The following is an 18,039-nucleotide window of genomic DNA, read 5'->3' on the forward strand; positions in this document are numbered from 1 at the left end:
GGATTTTATTACAACACGTGGGCATGGCAGAACCAATGGAGGTGGTCTTGGATGGCAGTGAGGTAATGTATTTAGTAGTCTTCAGTTACTTGATAGAACATGTTAGTTGCTTTGCCTGTGAAAGTCCATATTGTTACGTACACAAGCGCACTCAGACATCATATTTTTCCATGGAACACAGATGTACGGAATGTATCGGGATGAGTCTGGAAGGTTATAAATGCATTCAGATGTAAGTCCACTGAAATTTAATGATACAACCAAGATTAAAATTTAACTTTTGTATGAAATTTAGATGGATTTCCATCCATCAATAAATTGCATGAGTGTTTTTGCACCATGTTCTATTTGACAATATACGTGGGGCATTAGCTTACAGCAATGGGCTGTGTATTGTACATTGTCAGCTCCCCTGACACCTGCAGCCTCATGTCATACTAAAGATCACACTTACATCTGAAACTTGTAGTACTTGTTACATATTTCTATGAATTATCCAAGACATTTCAATAAAAGTTAACCTTTCTCTAACAAGGTTGACTAAGTGTATATTCTGTTGCAGCTTGAAAAGGATCAAACATGGTGAAGGGATTGGAGAAGTGAGATGGGTTGGGGGTAGGGTGGTACATCATTGGCAATGACAACCTCACCAAGTTGGGTAGCGGCAACTCCCACCAGAAACCCAATGCTGTTGTTTACTAGCGTCTGCAGCTGTTCCCAACAGGGCCTTCTCTCCTCCCACCAGTCCTTACCACCTCTCTCTCTCTCTCTCTTTCTCTCTCTCTCACTCTCACTCTCTCTTCCACCCTCCCTCCATCCCTCTATCTTTCTACCTAATTCCAAGCTGCCTTCTCTAAAAGTCTACTGAGGCAGCCAACATATGTACACAAACAGTAGAGCTGGCCTGACAGACAAAGCCAAGTAGGTCTTCCATGTTGATGCTTGCACTCCTAACCCACCCACCTTGCCGTTACCATGCAGTTACGTAAAGTTGGCATCTGTGGGAACTGTCATTGCAGATAGACAAGACTAAGGTTCTGGAAAACGAAGACCAAGTCATTTCAACTGTCACACACAGAACTGCTACTGTAGTTCCTGCTCCCTTCTTACAATTTCTTACAATCTGATGGTAATCTCAGAACTTGTGAATACAAAGTAAACTATGGAATAACTATTGCAATAGTTTTATTGCAATATTGTATTTATTAATTGTAGTAGTAGAATGCAATTTTTATTTTTGAAAAGTGGGGTTACAATGAAATATTGTTGTTATGGCCACAGCAGTTAAACCCTTGAGTTGTTTCAGCAGTAAGACATTGGCCCAGATTCGTTGAGAAGCTCTTAACGCTGAGATCTTCTTAGGAACGTTCTACAGCGCTCTTAGAACGTTCCTAAGAAGATCTTAGTTTAAATTGTACCCACCACTCAACTCAAATCAACTCAAATTAGGCTATTTATAGGCCTATTCTAAAGCCATGATTGGTTGGTGTTGAGTAAAGCAATGAGTGTTTGCACATGTGAGGAGTTAGTGTAAGGCACTGATGAAATAGTGTGTAATTTTGATTGGTTGTGTTTTAAAAAGGAAATCAAGATGCTTCCTGTTAGAATTGTGTGTGTTACGTGGAGAATTGTGTGTTATGTTTTGAAAAAAGTGTTTTATGAAATTGAAAATTTCAAAAATGTGCGTATGGTTTTGCAGATTTGAGGTGTGGTTCTGGTGTTTGAGTGTCAGGTTTCAGAAATTGTGTGAAAAGTAAGGAATCTGGGAAACCCGGCCATTGTGAGAATAGCTGAACAGCATTGTGGAGTGGTAACAGGTGGCCACTATGTGGAGTGCAGGAGACATACAGTGGTCCCAAGTTCAAGTTAAGATATGCAGAAATGTTGACTCAAACAGCTACCTTCGAATGAAACTTGAAGCTTGTTTGCATTATTTAGCATTATGGTACAGTACTGTAAGAACTTTTGATTAAACTGAACACTGAGGATATGATTTATTTTTTAGGAAGACAATGTACATTATGTTGTGGCCTGTTGCCGTCATAGGTCAGTGGACGTGAACTTTGTGGTGCCTCTATATCAGTGCTCAATACCAAGAACTTATTAGCCACCTGCTACTAAACCCAAATGTGCTGACACGAAAGGCCACTTTTGGTAACCCAACCCAGGCTGGTCCAGTAACTGAACCAAAATCAAAACCAAAGGCCAAATAAATTAAGACAAGGCTGAGGTGGTCAAGTCCTCTTAATAAATCACAAAAAATGTTTATGTTATCTACAAAGGTTGGTTGGCTTTTTAAACCTTTTCTTGTAGGAGTAATATTTGGGTCACCTATTTTCTATTAAAAGTGGACAGGGAAAAACTAATAGGGATGTAGCACCTTAAGATGCATTGTTCATCCACCAGAAACTTTCCCCAATACCTCTTCTCACTTCCTCATTTCCTGCTCATGTCCAGTTTGGATTTGCTGAAGTATCCCCTCTGTGTTCATGGCTACATGTGTATCAGACTGGGGGCACATTGAAATTGAGTATGTTATCTAATCCTTCCAATTACATGCACCAGGCATGTAATTGGAAGGAACCATAGATGTCAGGCATGTCAGAAACCATAGATGAATCATAAATAATTTATAGCAAGTTTGTCAACAAGAGTCTTTGTGGGTACAAACCCTTAAAATCACTCCAAGATCAATAAAAAACTCCAGTGTTTTCCCATTTAAATGTTTTTTCAGAAATGGTCCCAGCCCAGTTATTATATGCTATGACATAATAGTGAACTTTCGAAGTTTATTTTTAGTGATGATTCAGTATGCATTTGGTTATCCAACACACTCACCCACAAAAGGTCACAATGATCAGCATGTCTTCTTCAAGTCAATGAGATAAAGGCATAGAGAAGCAACTGGGCCAATAGTCGACCACATTGGCACTTTCCATTGATTACCGGATTGCAATGAGATGGCAAAGGTTATGAAAGAAATGTTGCAAACAGAGCTACATTTCTGTCTATTCAGCACTTTTTGCATTCTTCTCAAATATGTACCTGTGAACACAACATTTTGCAGGACAAAAAGAACTCACATAAGCCATAAGAGCGTGCGACTCGAAGAATAGTGAAGAAGTCGGGGGTAACTGCTCAGTCAAGCATGTGATCCATTTGTGACATCTGTGAAATCTCAAGAGGGTGAGTGTAACAAGATGCTGGTGGGATGCACTTTATGTTTCCGCTGACTCACTGTGTCTTCTGCACAGGGATCACTGAAGGGGAATGGAGGGGGCAGGATGTGGAACGGAGGGGGCTGGAGAGGGAAGGGGTGGGATAGAGCTGGCAGGGGTTTATATGGTGGCTGGCAGGATTTCAAAAGTATCATCTCCATATTAGGAGCTGAAGCCCACTAGTCTTTTTGGTCACAAAAACCTTTTTGATGTCAGTTCAAACTTCAGTGTTACGGACATGAAGGAAATTGTGATTTGTTTTAAACTACAGGACTGTAAATTTGGTTGACTACACTGAACCAAGCATCCACTCAACTCATGGTGTGATACATTACTGTACTGTCCATAATCAGATGAAATATTACAATCTGTCATTGCAAACTTCTGTAACACATTTTGGTCAAAACGTTGTGCATATGTGTGCACAGTGTGTGTATGCTGGGTGCATGCTGTACATGCACTGTCCATGTGTTGCATTGTGTATCAGCTTTCATTAAGACTCTGGTTTGACCCCATGTGTGTGTACAGACTGCAGAGTGATACATCTGTATACAGAATGAGACTCTCTTGGGCTCTTTTTGAAAGATAGTCTTAAGAAACATGTACTGCAGGCAGACGGGAAACCAATTGTACATCATTATCAGTTTTAGTAAGAGTTTTAAATAACAGTTTATATCACTCGTCAGAATGAGTGGATGAGTTCTTGTTCAGGGGGGGGCGTCGATGTTAGCAGGCTTTTGCAGAGCCGACCTGGAGTCAGCACACTTCCTCACCCACGTCACGCACATGACAATGCTGAGAACCATCACAGTCATCACCATCAACACCACTGAGCTGGAAAGGATGGTCAGACGATGTTCACGTGAAAACTCAGGTTGCCAGCTGATGTCCAGCCTGTTGTCCATACTGAGGTGAGAAGCGGTGCAGGTGTAGTTGTGTCTCTCTCTCAGCTCCTTGGAGGTGATGTCCAGGGTCTTCCTGACTTGGTACAGTCCATTCATGTTGGGCAGCACTGCCCCCCCTGTGAGCTCCTGCTCTGCTACAGCCTGGCCGTCCCTCAGCAGGGTCAGGTTGATGTGTCGGGGGTAGAAGTCAGTGGCCAGGCAGCTCACCTGAGCCCCTCCAGGGACTGCCTTCGTTATGAACCTGACTCTGGGACACACCCTACAAAGCACCAATTTCTTTTCTTTTTTTAGTAAATATTTCAGACCCTTTACACAAGCGGGTAAGTGGAATGTTTGTGTAATTTTTTCATGAATGAACTCTATTTCATTGAATTGCAACTGCAATATTGTATTTCCAGTAGAGTATGCATAGTGTGTCATGTTGTAATGAAATCTATCAACATCAATTCCATCACAAGCATCTCCTGCCATTAGGGCTTATGGACTGTTGTTCATTATTTCACATCCTGCTATTCTCTGATATACATGAATCCCTGTGGTCAAATTAAAGCTTTGTGTTAGAGAACTCATTCTTTCTTGCATTGCAAAGTAATGGTAATTTAATGCATGTACTCCATCCTGAAGTATGTGCTTTTCCTTTTTGGTTCCTTCTTGTCTGAAAAAAACTAGCTTCTCAACTGATGAGTCAAAGTAACCAATTTGAACATCATCCAACATCAATGTAACAGTAAATTCTGGAAATGGTGTCTCTCCTGTGATATGTTGCCAGTATCAACAGAGAAAGTCTTCCAGAACCTGAAAAACTGAATATAAATATATTAGATTGTGTTGGATGTTGTCTACAGTATGACTCCAGAAAAACCTTTTTGCTATCTTTTGACACTTTTCGAAGTTGTAACACTTACACCCACAGATAATGTTTTGTAAAACCTCAAAACAAGGAGAAAACTATTACTACAGTAGGTATCTTCAACATGTCCTGGCTTAAGTTATTTCAATATGGCAGTTGACATACTTTAAATGGAAAAGCAAAACTGACAACTAACATGAAACTAACTTTTCATCAAATATAAAATACCTATGTTCACTAGCATTTCACTATTTACTGTTTACTGTGCATATGGCCACTATATTCACAAATAATGACAGGACTGTAGGTATAATAATGTACCAGTAGTGCATGTCAAAGAGCCTATTCTATCGCTCTACCATAATATGGCTGATTGTCATATACAAAATCAGTTGTTTCATAAGATAGTATAAAGTACATAGTCCATAAGGTTCTTACCTGCAATCACAATGGTGCACAAAGAAAGAATTAATAAAAAAGACCCAGAAGGTCCCCATGTTTTTTTTTAAGTGTTCACTATTTTGAAGCCTTCTGGGAATGTTTTCCGAAGAACATTGTTGAGCCAAACATAAGCCTTGATAGCTCACCTCTTAATGTTGTTGATCCAGACAAACCAGTTCATATGGCCTGTCTCCAGGTACATTCCACCATCACAAACTGACTATTGAATTAATCTGGAGCTTCTAGATCGGTTCCCATGAACAAAACATTTGCAGAAACCTACTTTGCAGTTGGCCATATTTTATTCAGAAACCAGCTGAACTGGACATGGTACGTATATCTCACTACTTATATTTTTTGTGAATGTTTTGTGAATTAGGAACAAATAACCATTGAAAGTAAAGGTGTAATCCTTAACATCTTTAAAATAACCGTAACTCATTAATCAACTCAATTTACACACTGTAGATTTTGGCGGCAGCCTCCCACAAACAGTTAAAGCATACTTATTATTTGCATTGTATTACCATACAGGATGCTGTTTGTTCATTGGTTTTAGTTCCCATCAGAGACAAGCTTCCTGATGTTATTTGATTGGTTGAATAACTTTCACATGAACAAGGAACAATAAGGGTGAAAGTGAAAGGAGGCACAATTACTACGACTAGGAAAATAGTCTAAAAATGCGTTTTGATCTTTGGTTTTGTCTTTCTTTCTACACCATTGCAAATGCAGGTACGATAAGAATGACTAATGATTAAGTTGTATTTGTTTGACTAACGTGAACATTTCCAGAAATTCTTTATGAACATTTTTATGCACATAGTTGTCATTCATCTAACCTTGTTATAGTCTGCTATCAGTTCAATTACATTTGGTATAATGTTTTCAAACTGAATTACATTCTAAACATGCTGAATTAAAGAGCTGAATTGTGTAAAAAACTAAACAAACAACAGTACATAAATAAGACTAGTAATAGATTGTGATGTTTTAGATCTTGTTTTCATTAAGGAGGAGCTTAGTTCCATGCCTCTTTCAGGTTCTGGAAGACATTCTCTGTGGATGTTGGCGACATACATCACAGGAGAGACACCCTTTCCAGAATTCACTGCTGTACTGATGCTGGATGATGTTCAAGTTGGTTACTTTGACTCTAACATCAACAAATTAGTTCAATCCAGGCATTCAGCAAACACACATCCCAATGACATCGCTCAGGACGGAGTTTTTGTTTTAAATAACATGTACATTAGCATGAAAAGAAGATTGAGTATTGTAAAACAGCGCTTTAATCTGACTACAGGTGTCCATGTCCAGCAGAGAAAAGCAGGTTGTGAAATTTTGGACGATGGAGAATCAGCCCAGATGATGTTCAGGGATGCTTGTGATGGAGTTGAAGCTGATGGATTGGTTTACAACATGACAGAGTATTCATACTCAACTGGAAATCCTTGGCAGTTGCAATGGGATCAAATGAAGCTTATTTATGTCAAAATGCGCTATTCAACCTTTTATCTCCCTGTTTGCATTCAAAAATTAAAGTATTTCTTAGAAAGAAAAAAGAAATTGGTGCTTCGTAGGGTGCGTCCCAGAGTCAGGTTCATAGAGAAGGCAGTCCCTGGAGGGGCTCAGGTGAGCTGCCTGGCCACTGACTTCTACCCCCGACACATCAACCTGACCCTGCTGAGGGACGGCCAGGCTGTAGCAGAGCAGGAGCTCACAGGGGGGGCAGTGCTGCCCAACATGAATGGACTGTACCAAGTCAGGAAGACCCTGGACATCACCTCCAAGGAGCTGAGAGAGAGACACAACTACACCTGCACCGCTTCTCACCTCAGTATGGACAACAGGCTGGACATCAGCTGGCAACCTAAGAACTCACACAAACATTCCATATCCATGATCTTGTGTGTCTTGGTAATCATACCAATTTTGAGTTTTGGGGGGATTGTTTCCGGCCTCTTCCTATTTATTAGGAGGGTAAGGAGACGTACTGACTCCAGGACAACTCTGCAGCAGCCGGCTAATGTTGATCAAGAGAATGTGCAACTGAATCCATTACCTCACTCTGACAGCTGATATTAGCTTTCTTCCTCTTGTTGGGATTACTGATGGCAAAACAATTAGCCTGTAACCACCCCAGATAACATTGTATTTTAGTGTATATTCAATACATTCAAGAGGATGTTGTTGCATTTGTTATCGCTTATTTGAGTCCATTCTTCTATAATTTTCTAATTCTCTTTTCTTTTTTCTTTTTTTTCTGTTAATGAGTTTGTGTCATCTCAGATGACAACTGATAGTTTGCTATTGCCAGTAATCTGTATGGAATAGATGGAGGTTTTTAGACACAACATTTCACATTTGGAAGATCTACACAGGTCTACACCAGGGCAGAAATGGTATACCAGGCTGATTTTATCATCAGTATTTTCTGTTTGGTTGAAGTTTTACGCTGACACAGGATAATGAGAATAATGTTTCTTTCATTTTACACTTTTGTAATGCTAGTACAAGATGAATTGAGGATTTAATGTATTTTTTTACATAACAAATGTAATGTTATGAATCTCTTCCAATGAGTCATTGCTCAGGAAGTGACTTCTTACCCTGTACAAAAACACAAACAAGGGATTCAGGGACCAGCTCTCAGACAGTGTCCTCATAAAATATTGATGATCAAAAAACTGAATCCATCCTTTTGTTCTGACACCTGGTTTATGTGTTTTCTCGATGATACCTTCTAATAGATATTGACAAAACCATTTTTTGCACCACATCAACAATAAAAATGTGACTTATTCTAAAATCTGTTTGAGCTGACTATGTCTCCAGTTTACTAACTTGTTGGGATCCAAGCAGCAAAGCTGCGGAAGCACCCATTGAGTTTCTCCCTCTTATTACATTTAAGTCATTTAGCAGACGGTATTATCCAGACCGACTTACAGTAAGTACAGGGACATTCTCCCCGAGGCAAGTAGGGTGAAGTGCCTATTCCAAGGACACAACTTTATTTGGCACGGCCAGGAATCGAACCAACAACCTTCTGATTCATAGCCCTACTCCCTAAGGCATGATTATCTTCTACTTCTGACATTGAAGTCTGGAAGCCTTCAGAACCGTAAGGTAAACATGTTAGACATTTGATTGGGGACAGTCCCTTGATTCTTTTCACTAAGTTTCATGCTTGAAACTATTAACAATGTGTTGTTGGTGTGGTCTTTAAACTAGAAATACTGGACTATGGTGCAGTAGTAATAAGTAGATTTACAGTTGAAAAGAGTGAAAACAGCTGCTTCCATTCATGCAGTGTAATGTTTGCAGTTTGCCACTATGTGGAGTACTGGAGACATTTTCTGCAGCACAAAGTTTTATTGGAACTGAAAAAAAATAGTGGGATGTCTGATACACTTTTTATTTACTTTACTAAATCCTAAACATCATAAATGCACAAAGATGTTGGTAGATTTCAACATGGACAGCAACATTTCAAAATTGAATAATTTTCCCATTTTCTTATGCTTTCTTGCCATTGACCAAGTACATGAAGTTGTAACGCATTTAGGCTATTTATTTTTATTTTGTTGCAACATATTTTTGAATAATATAAATAGTGCAACTACATTTGACGACTAATCTCCTTTCAGATAATCTGTATATCTGATGGTATTTTTTATGTATGTTTGTATGTATGTATTTTATGTATGTTATGTATGTATGTTTATTATGAAGTTTTCGCATATCTAGTATGTGAATATGTATTTACAGTACATAGATATTTATACGGTGGCCCTGAAGTGCAAATGACACCCCCTAATATGAGTACATCCCCCAAATGAAAACACTCCCCCCCAATACGAGTCAACTCCCCCCAAATCGGATGACTTGTTCTTCTCCCCCCAATACAAAAACACGCTCCCCCAAATGGAATTCTTCGATATCCAAACAAATTTTCTGGTGCATGTAACTCTGCCAGGCTATGGCATTTTGTACTTCTGTCGATCAATTTAATATTTCTTGTTAGTTAGCCTACTGCATCCATCCGTGTTGGGGGGAGGTGAACAAGTCATCCGATTTGGAGGGAGTTGACTCGTATTGGGGTGGAGTGTTTTCATTTGGGGGATGTACTCATATTAGGGGGTGTCATTTGCACTTCAGGGCCACCGTATATTTTGGCTCCATACATGCATTCAATATACTTCTGTTATGCATATGCACCATTTATAGATTTTCACTGTTGATGTAACAATGCAATGTTACCTGATCAATTAACTTCAATAAAGTTGCTATAAATGAAGTTCCTATCGTAGTCCATCCCATCCTTGCTGGTGATTGAGAAGGTTTGACCCATGGTGTCATGTTTAACAGATCATCCAGGGCCACAATATACTGTAGTATATTTAGAGAGAATATATAAATAGAGATCATGTACAGTAACACCAAAGTGTGTGTCATGGAGGTGTGGCTCAGGGAGCTCCCTCTGAACAGGGTGTGTGAGAGAGCGTTCAAGACATTACCCTTCTCCTGCTGTTTACTCTGATTATACTGTTGTATTGCACAAGTAAATGTCTGAGAATGACAGAAAAGTAAACTAGATTATTGGGTCTAAATGGGTTATTTCAGGTGTTTCAAGTGATGTCAATATCTGAAATGATTCATTTTCAACTAATTGATTTAGCTCCTTTAAACTCATGTTGACCATACAAAATATTTGGAAATATTAGTTTCAAGAATGAAAAATCCACTTTGCAGAGGACAGGTGAGAGACTCTTTTGAGAGACCAAAGAATCTTGGTGGCAGATATTATGGCAGAGCCTGATATTTAAGTGCATCAGTCCTGCATTTTTTACTTTCACTATCCTCTCTCTCTCTCTCTCTCTCTGTCTCTTCCTCTCTCTCTCTCTCTCTCTCTCTCTCTCTCTCTCTCTCTCTCTCTCTCTCTCCCACCTCTCTATATTCTGTCTCAGGTAGTATTTCAATCTTTCTCTCACTTTCTCTCGCTCTTTCTAACGCGCTCTTTCTCTCTCCTCCACCTCCCTCCCTCATTCTGTCACTGAGGCATCTCTGCCAGCTCTAGTTTCAGCCCAGCTCGGCGTTAGTAATCTTCCACAGCACTAAGCTGTTTCTGTTTCTTAGCATGAGCTCTGATGTGTGTTCCAGACAGACCTCACTGAGAGGAGTGTTCGTCTGGGAATGCATCGCAGTGCTAGGCTCTGGTTTGCATGACTTGTCTTGTCTCACTGTTTGCAGAATTTTTTGGCAGCCCTTTTATTTTCACCTGTTTTTTGCAGCTCCTTGTCTCCATGTCATGTATACACTCTGGGGAACCTCTGGGGGGCACTTTGAGGAAAGTAGTCCCTTCATATTAATGCTATCAATGCATGAAAACATTCAAGGACATATATCATAGAGACGTATTTCAGTTACTATTAAAGAATTATCAGAATTGATGAGACACTTGAGAAATGTCTTCACAAGGATTCATTATCATACCATTTGTTAGAATTACAAATCAATCCGAGGTCATTGTGAACATCTCTACCCAAAATGCTACAAATCCACTTAAATCAAATCATATTTAGTGGGGCCCTTTTGTCTAAAGGTCACTCTTCTCTTACAATGGCACTTACTGAGGAAGAGTCCTTCAGACAGACCATCAAAGAGATAGAAGTACCTTCTCCTGTAGCAGCGAGAGTCCCTGCAACGCTCAGCCCTTGAAAAGAATGTTTAGTTCTCAGTCCAAAGCCCTTTTTAGGAAGTAGGACAAAGATCACACACAAGGGGACATTGCCTCTATATTTTCTCTAAGTGGTTTGCCATGGCCACAGGTTATTTGGGGCCAAACATGTTCAAGTGACCTTTTCTCATCACTTTGCCATTGCTCTACGACACCATCTAAACAAAACCCTTAACCAAATAGCCTTGGGCATAAGTACAAAGGTATCAGAGCAAAGTAACCGTACCCATCCAACGAAAGCAGTTGTGCAGTCTAAAATCTTCTGCAAGAGCCCTTCCATTGAAGGGTTGAGTTATGAATCCCAGTTGAGGGTTGCCAATAGAACCTGAGACTGAGCCCTGGCAGATATACAGTGGGATCAATCAGACCATTTAATCTAGGTCTTGCGCTTGATCACAATGTCCCCCCACAAGATGTTCAAATGTATGCCCACTTTGTAGCGGCTCTCTCCAGGTAAAACCTATAGTACTCAATGTTAGTTTCTGTGCTTCTTCCCAGCACCATGACGATGGCTGGTGTATCAGCAACATCTGTAAGCCTGTCACACACTATTTACACTAGACTGCCCACATCACTGCATTTATTTGTCTCAAGAGCTTCTTACATAAAATCGATTCCTGCCCCCTCTATGTATTCTTGCCACTGGTGGACTCAATCGCTCCCGATACCCCCATGTTGGGAAACAATGCAGAAAAAGGGACCTCTTAGATGCCCTCTGTGGTAGATGAACGTGATAAAGTGCCCTCTTTGGCGGCTCAGTGTGTGCAAGATGTGATAAAGTACCCTCATGGCTGCCCTTCCAGTGAAGAAAACATGATGCGATGCAATCTAGGGTGCCCCTATGTGCAAAAAAACCTTGAATGATGAATTTCAGTTTAGGAGGAAGTGTATACTTTATGTAATCATGAGTCATTTTGGATTACTATAATAAAGTAGTGGTTGCTATGTAAACATGGTGTATTGACAGTGGTTTGTTTTGTCTTGAGCTTACGCATATCTCTGTATGACGCCACCTATTGGTAAGAGCACTTGTGTACGAAGGCTTTGCTTCAACAAGAGAAATATCTCAAAATCATTAAGAATTAGCTGCCATTTTTTATATACATCTTTCTTGAACAAAGAAAGTATGTGCATGATGTAAATGTCTTATATCACCGCACAAATGTTTTTAAACATTAAGATTAAGACAACATTAATATAAAACTCTTACAAAATGTTGTAAAATACAGAAATATAGACATACGCGACACAATAAAACATTGACGGGACATCTAAAACATTTAGCTTTGACCCTCTTTTGGTCTCAAAACAGACTTGAAAACAGTAAAACTCTAAAAAACATAGTGCAAAAGTTTAAATTGACAATGAATGGTGATCGCTTATAGAAAAGATGTTGGTGTACCAAAATTGATACCTATTTTTCCCCATTGAAAATATACCATCCCACAATTAAAAAAAAAACAACTAACATTATAAAACATTACAAGTCATGTAAAAACCTACAATCTTACAAAAATAAAACAATAACTATAATAACTCTGTTCTGGAGTGTCACATGTTTTCCCCTCACAGGAGTCATTGAGTAACGTCATGCTTGGTGCCCAGTTATTTCATCAGTAAATAGCCTCATCCATGTTGTCATCGCTGTCCCCCCCAAACTCCTCTCCGTTGTCAAAGTAGGACATGATATAATCGGTCTCCTATGGGGACAAGCGATTTATTAGGACACACTCAGGAGTAAACAAAGATGCTCACCACACAGGTGAGAACCACAGAGGTAACTTCTGTATGGAGGTTTAACACAAATCCTGCATTGCCTATCAAACAGTATTCATATGAAAATGCACCCACAGTTCTCAAAGGGAGGAGGTTAACCTGAGAGTTTATTTCCCAAACTCAGATTAAGTCTGGTCCAAAGCATAAACAAATGTGATTAGGTTTTCAGATCTAATAAGTAGAATAATATATGTAAAATATGTAAATTTACATCACTTTTGTAATCCAAGATATCTTGAATAGTGCCTGGTCAATAAAAACTAAAAGTAACACTTTAGTTGGGGGTTTGGCTAAGGTCACGAAGATAAGGTAAGGTATGTAAACAAGTTAGGGTGCACACCTCTTCAAACTCTTCCTCGTCGTACACATTATCGCCCTCCTGCACCTCCTCCTCTTGCTTTTTCTTCTCCCCCTCTTCATCATCCGAGCTCACCTCCTCCTCTTTCTTCTCCAGCTTCTGAAAACACATGAAGCATTGTGTCTGCGATGCTTTCAGTTTTTACCAAGAGCTTCTCCCATAATCGTGTACTTTGCTGCATGCCAACAGAACACAAGGCTCGGTATGTTTCTGCTGAATGCCCATGGCCAAGTGATGAAGAAACTGTGGCAGCTGCAGTGAGGACTAACCTCCAGTTTTAATATGATCTCTTCCTTGTCCACTCTGGATTTTTTACTAGGTTTGGGTCCCACTGGAACCTCCACAGTAAGGAAGGTGTCTGTGAAAAAGGTATAAAAAAGGAAGATAAGAGAGCCATTAGGGAACCAAATTTCCATCATCTATCCCCACCCCTCCCCCAGTCTTCCTCCATTCCCTTCAAATGCCACTCATTCACGACACTGCTCTATATTTAGCCCCACAAATAAAAAGCGGATAATTTTTTCATGAGACGGAAAGTGTCTTTGTCGTCTGCCTGCGACGGCTTTATCTTATCTCTCCTTTCACATGGAAAGCAGAAAGGCAAATGGATTCCCTTGTGTCTCTGGAGAAAGACCATGGGTCACACACACACAGCTCCTCTCAAGACACCTGTGTCTGTGCCATTTCACCCATACAATGCAAGATGCACAGAACTTACAGAGCAAGGAGGACCAGAGGTACATTTGCTAGCTGAGGCAGACCAGGCTAATAACTTAAGACAGAGAAATATTGATCATATTTACTGTATTCTGTTTAACTTGCATACAAGCATTTTATTCCTTCAATAGACACAAATGAGGCAAAATATCAGTAACACGAGTGACAGAGAAGACCAGGCTTTTAAAGTGTACAGAATAAAAACGTAAAAATGTATGTCAATCAAGGTAATGTTAATTAAATTTACATTATTTGGGAAATAAAAGTTCACTTACTCTCTTTCTGGGGTTTTCTCACCCGTATTCGAAGCTCTTTAGGCAATCTTTTCCAGTCTGCAATGATAACAAAATACACATTCTTGGACAGTGACAAAACTTCAAACACAGCAGAGACCTTCCCAAAATGATGCTTCAGCATATCTCCATCAAATCCAGTTTGGAGACTGCAGCCACACATTGTTACCTAACAAGGCTCAGAGTGACAACTTTAATTTTCACAATTTTACATGGTTTGGATCACCTGACAACTTCAATCAGGCTGTTTCACACTCTGTTACATCGGATACATCTGGGAAGGACCAGCGAATGATTTCATGCTCTTTATGGGATTATATTATTGACTTCATTAATCTTTGTTTAACTACATTATGCTGGTAATCAGATAATGCTGGCTACTCCTAGTCCATGCTGAGCTGTTTCTCTCCTGTTTTGTCTCGGCTCCCCCTCACCCTGTTTAAACGTTCACCATGCTTGGCATCATCATGAATAATGAGACTCATTGTCCAGGTTTTTGTGTTTTCTGATTTGTACATTTGCCAACAAATAGTTTCTTTGAGCAAATGTTCTGTGTGGCAGTTTGTTAGGACGTAAACCGTCTTTTTCGGAAATAAAGCCGCGGCCTGTACCCCGATTTTACTGTTTTCTTGTGGTTGTGCGGCTTATATTTTGAAGCAGGTTATAGGTTTTAGAACTAAAAAGTGTCTTTGTCCCAAAATCTCTACAGACCGTGCAGCTAATTCAATGCTCAACACTTGAACGGGGGCTTATTACTTGAAAGAAGAAGAATTTACTGTATCGTTACACTATCAGGGCTTGGAAATAGTGACTTGCTAAAGTAGGCAAATGGATAGTAGAACATAACATTTCATAATAATTTCAGAAAATCAAATAGCTGCAAGACCCAGTGAAATGTTATATACAGCTACTGTAGCAAACTAACGTTAGCTAGCATCGCTAACGACGGTAGTGTAACCGAGCTCTTTGAAGGTTCGTTTGAGATATATTTCATATGGTTGGATTGGATCATTTTTCACGTGATCTGCATAGGCTCAGAAGAGGAAACAGAAAGGATTAGTTTACCTCGTTCACTTTTGCGTGACTAGGTTTAGTAAGACGTGAATGATATTTGTTCACAAGTAATGATTACAGGTTTTGTTATTTTAACTTTTTTGTACTTTACTTAGAGTTCAGTGTAATTGTTTGCCGTGTTAATTAAATGCTAGTGTGATAATAAATGACCATTTCAAATCATCCAAACTGTCATGATGCATTATTTTAATGCAGGATTTAAAAAAAAAATTGTATCTGCTAGTTTACATGCACTAACATATACATGAGAATATGATAAATGTTTGCAGTGTACGTATTTAGGCCAGGGAATTGGCTATAAAATGTTGAGCAACACTCCCCCCCCCCCCCCCCCCCCCCCCCCCCCCTCTCGCTGTTGAAATGAATGAATGACTCGAAAAAAGATTAGTTCATTTTACTGAACGAGATTCAAAGAACCGAGTCAGTAAAATGATCCAAACCATCACAACTGGATATACTATCCACAACCGAAGTGTGTTACACAATACTGTAAGATCGCCTACACTCGTGCATTGGTTGGTATTGTAGCAACAATGCTCTTGGTACCCAGAATGCCCCACGCCAAGCTGAAAAGCTACAAAGTTTAGGGCATTAGCTTAGTTAGATAAGCATTGTTCGGAGTTATATTGTTGTCCTTGTTCTGTTTTGATATGTGTAATGCTATGTATGGTCTGTAGTTAGATCACTTGAGTGTTCACCCTGATTGTGAATGTTGTCTAGTTAGATGGCTATCCAAGCTGTCCTATGCAAAAGTAGTGCTGGGTAAATACACAGTCGGCCTATATTCCAGTGTGGCATAGACTCCAATTTACAAACAGAAAGTTCCAATTCTGGTGGGATGCGGCTTATAGAAATGCAGCCAATTTTTCGTAAAACACGCTAATCACTGTGGTGCAGCTGCAAGAATGAGCATCCTGGTCCTGGATCTCAGCACCATGAAAGGTTAATTAAACTTTGCTGCACTGCAGACTCACCAGGGTTCCACTCAATAGTATTGTCCGTAGGCTCGTTGTTCTGGTACTTATCAGAATAACGTTCCACATCTGTAAATTAAAGAGATAAGTATTGGGACAGAACCATCCGGACCCTCTACTTTCATACCTCAAGTGTTTACCTGATCACACTCCTTCAAAGGCAAGCACTATAAAACTATGACAAAACTACTATCAAACGATGGCACTAAAATATGTTTGTTTATCTGGAAAGCGTTCATGTATAACATTCTGAGTTTGTGATTCGGTCTATGACACATTCATGTCATAGACATGCCAAGCAGACCTTTTTGTGGGGCAGCAGGACGGATGTAAAATGGCAGGGTCTTCATGGCACCTCTGAACTCCTGCTTCAGGGCTAGCATGTACTCTAAGTCCTCTCCCATCACCAGAGGTACCGGCTTGTGTTCCATAGGCTACCAAGGCATAAATATACTCACTTTAGCCTTTCTTATCTTTTAATTATTCGTTCCTAACACATAGCGCTTTGTAGTCAGATATTATTGTGGCAAATACATGAGAGGGATCAAATACACGTCACAGATGACAGAATAAACTTACGGGGAAAAGAGGAGTGGGCTGGAGAATGGATGGGGGCAAATTTTCCCCTTTCCCAATCCCGACTGCCTCCACACTGAAGCTCATGTGGCCCCTTCCCCGCCCACGTCCCCTACCGGCCATTATGGAACAATAAACTTGGGATGGGGAAAGAAGAGTAAAACGGAGATGGTTAGTAATTGTCCGTAAACATGCCAACCAACTATCGAGACAAATCCAGGGCAGTAGGCTATTACAGAAATCAGGTTATGCGACATAACTGGGTCGCATAACCTGCTTTCTGTTACCTGGTAATGCACATACTTTCAAGATGCACAAACGTGCGAATACAAATGATCTAGAATATTAAACAATGAAATGTTGAAATGGAGACTATATTTTCCCTCCCATTTTACCTTCTTAAAAAACTTCACGTACAGCTTAGCAAGGCTTTGAAAGATGCAAGCAAAACACAACTGGAGTGTTTCTCATTAAGCGATATCCAAACAATTTGGATCGCTGGAAACCCGTGCAATTCCTTGACAACTGTCCATTTTAAAAATCCATCAAATCTGAACTTTAACTGTAATATTTTGCAAACATCTGACTGAAGACAAGTGCCTTAAGTTGGTGGTCAATATTCTTTGTTTACATTATCTCGATGTTCTCTGCAAATGCAGTTGTGACACTATTGATTCACTGCCCCCTGGTGTTTCGGAGCTTTTTAGGAGTACTGAGACACTGTGCGTTCCTTACTAATGTTGCAACGGACATTCACGACAGAATTAATAGCGATGCTCCATCGTCTTGTAAATTGTTATAAGCCAAAACATTTAAGACTGCGACTTAGTTGGACTTCAGTGATAGCTTGCGTCTGTTGCTCTACTGGACGTATGGACGTACCTTGGATCACAATGGGCAGCTCGAGCAGTTACAGTCTTTGAGATCTTCAAAGTACAGCTATTACTGATAGACTTGTATCTGCCTATCTTTCAAACATGGACAGTTGGGTCATAAATATTTGGACATTAACACACGTTTAGTTGTTTTGACTCTTCAAGGCCGTAGCCATGGAGTCAACATCGGGGGGGACGAATTACATTTGTTGTGATAATTTCGGACCATGTGGGTGGTTTGC

The 18,039-nt window shown here is 39.9% G+C and overlaps 3 protein-coding genes across 5 annotated transcripts; 1 reads left to right on the forward strand and 2 right to left on the reverse strand.

Annotated features, from left to right (window-relative positions):
* Positions 1-2,759: 2,759 nt before the first annotated feature.
* On the reverse strand, positions 2,760-5,580 carry LOC124478127 (hereditary hemochromatosis protein homolog). 2 transcript variants are annotated; one of them, XM_047036300.1, is made up of 2 exons: positions 5,412-5,580; positions 2,760-4,382 (listed from the first exon to the last, which is right to left on the reverse strand). In XM_047036300.1, exons 1-2 carry the CDS (start codon positions 5,468-5,470, stop codon positions 3,926-3,928), a joined length of 516 nt encoding a protein of 171 aa, XP_046892256.1. In that variant the 5' UTR covers positions 5,471-5,580; the 3' UTR covers positions 2,760-3,925. The 2 variants fall into 2 exon arrangements, with proteins under 2 accessions (XP_046892256.1, XP_046892248.1); XM_047036292.1 differs by having other exon boundaries at positions 2,760-4,926; positions 5,412-5,548.
* A 216-nt stretch (positions 5,581-5,796) lies between these two features.
* LOC124478107 (class I histocompatibility antigen, F10 alpha chain) lies at positions 5,797-8,226 on the forward strand. 2 transcript variants are annotated; one of them, XM_047036247.1, is made up of 2 exons: positions 5,797-6,149; positions 6,412-8,226. In XM_047036247.1, the coding sequence occupies exons 1-2, from the start codon at positions 6,098-6,100 to the stop codon at positions 7,494-7,496; spliced, it is 1,137 nt and encodes a 378-aa protein (XP_046892203.1). In that variant the 5' UTR covers positions 5,797-6,097; the 3' UTR covers positions 7,497-8,226. The 2 variants fall into 2 exon arrangements, with proteins under 2 accessions (XP_046892203.1, XP_046892212.1); XM_047036256.1 differs by having other exon boundaries at positions 5,802-6,149; positions 6,457-8,226.
* Positions 8,227-12,097: 3,871 nt separating this feature from the next.
* polr3glb (RNA polymerase III subunit GL b) lies at positions 12,098-17,566 on the reverse strand. The gene is made up of 8 exons (XM_047034904.1): positions 17,318-17,566; positions 16,926-17,059; positions 16,651-16,780; positions 16,347-16,415; positions 14,281-14,337; positions 13,558-13,646; positions 13,271-13,387; positions 12,098-12,854 (listed from the first exon to the last, which is right to left on the reverse strand). The coding sequence occupies exons 2-8, from the start codon at positions 17,043-17,045 to the stop codon at positions 12,768-12,770; spliced, it is 669 nt and encodes a 222-aa protein (XP_046890860.1). The 5' UTR covers positions 17,046-17,059; positions 17,318-17,566; the 3' UTR covers positions 12,098-12,767.
* Positions 17,567-18,039: the final 473 nt, after the last annotated feature.

The sequence above is a fragment of the Hypomesus transpacificus genome, chromosome 2 (assembly GCF_021917145.1).
Source record: "Hypomesus transpacificus isolate Combined female chromosome 2, fHypTra1, whole genome shotgun sequence".
Taxonomy (NCBI): Eukaryota; Metazoa; Chordata; class Actinopteri; order Osmeriformes; family Osmeridae; genus Hypomesus; species Hypomesus transpacificus.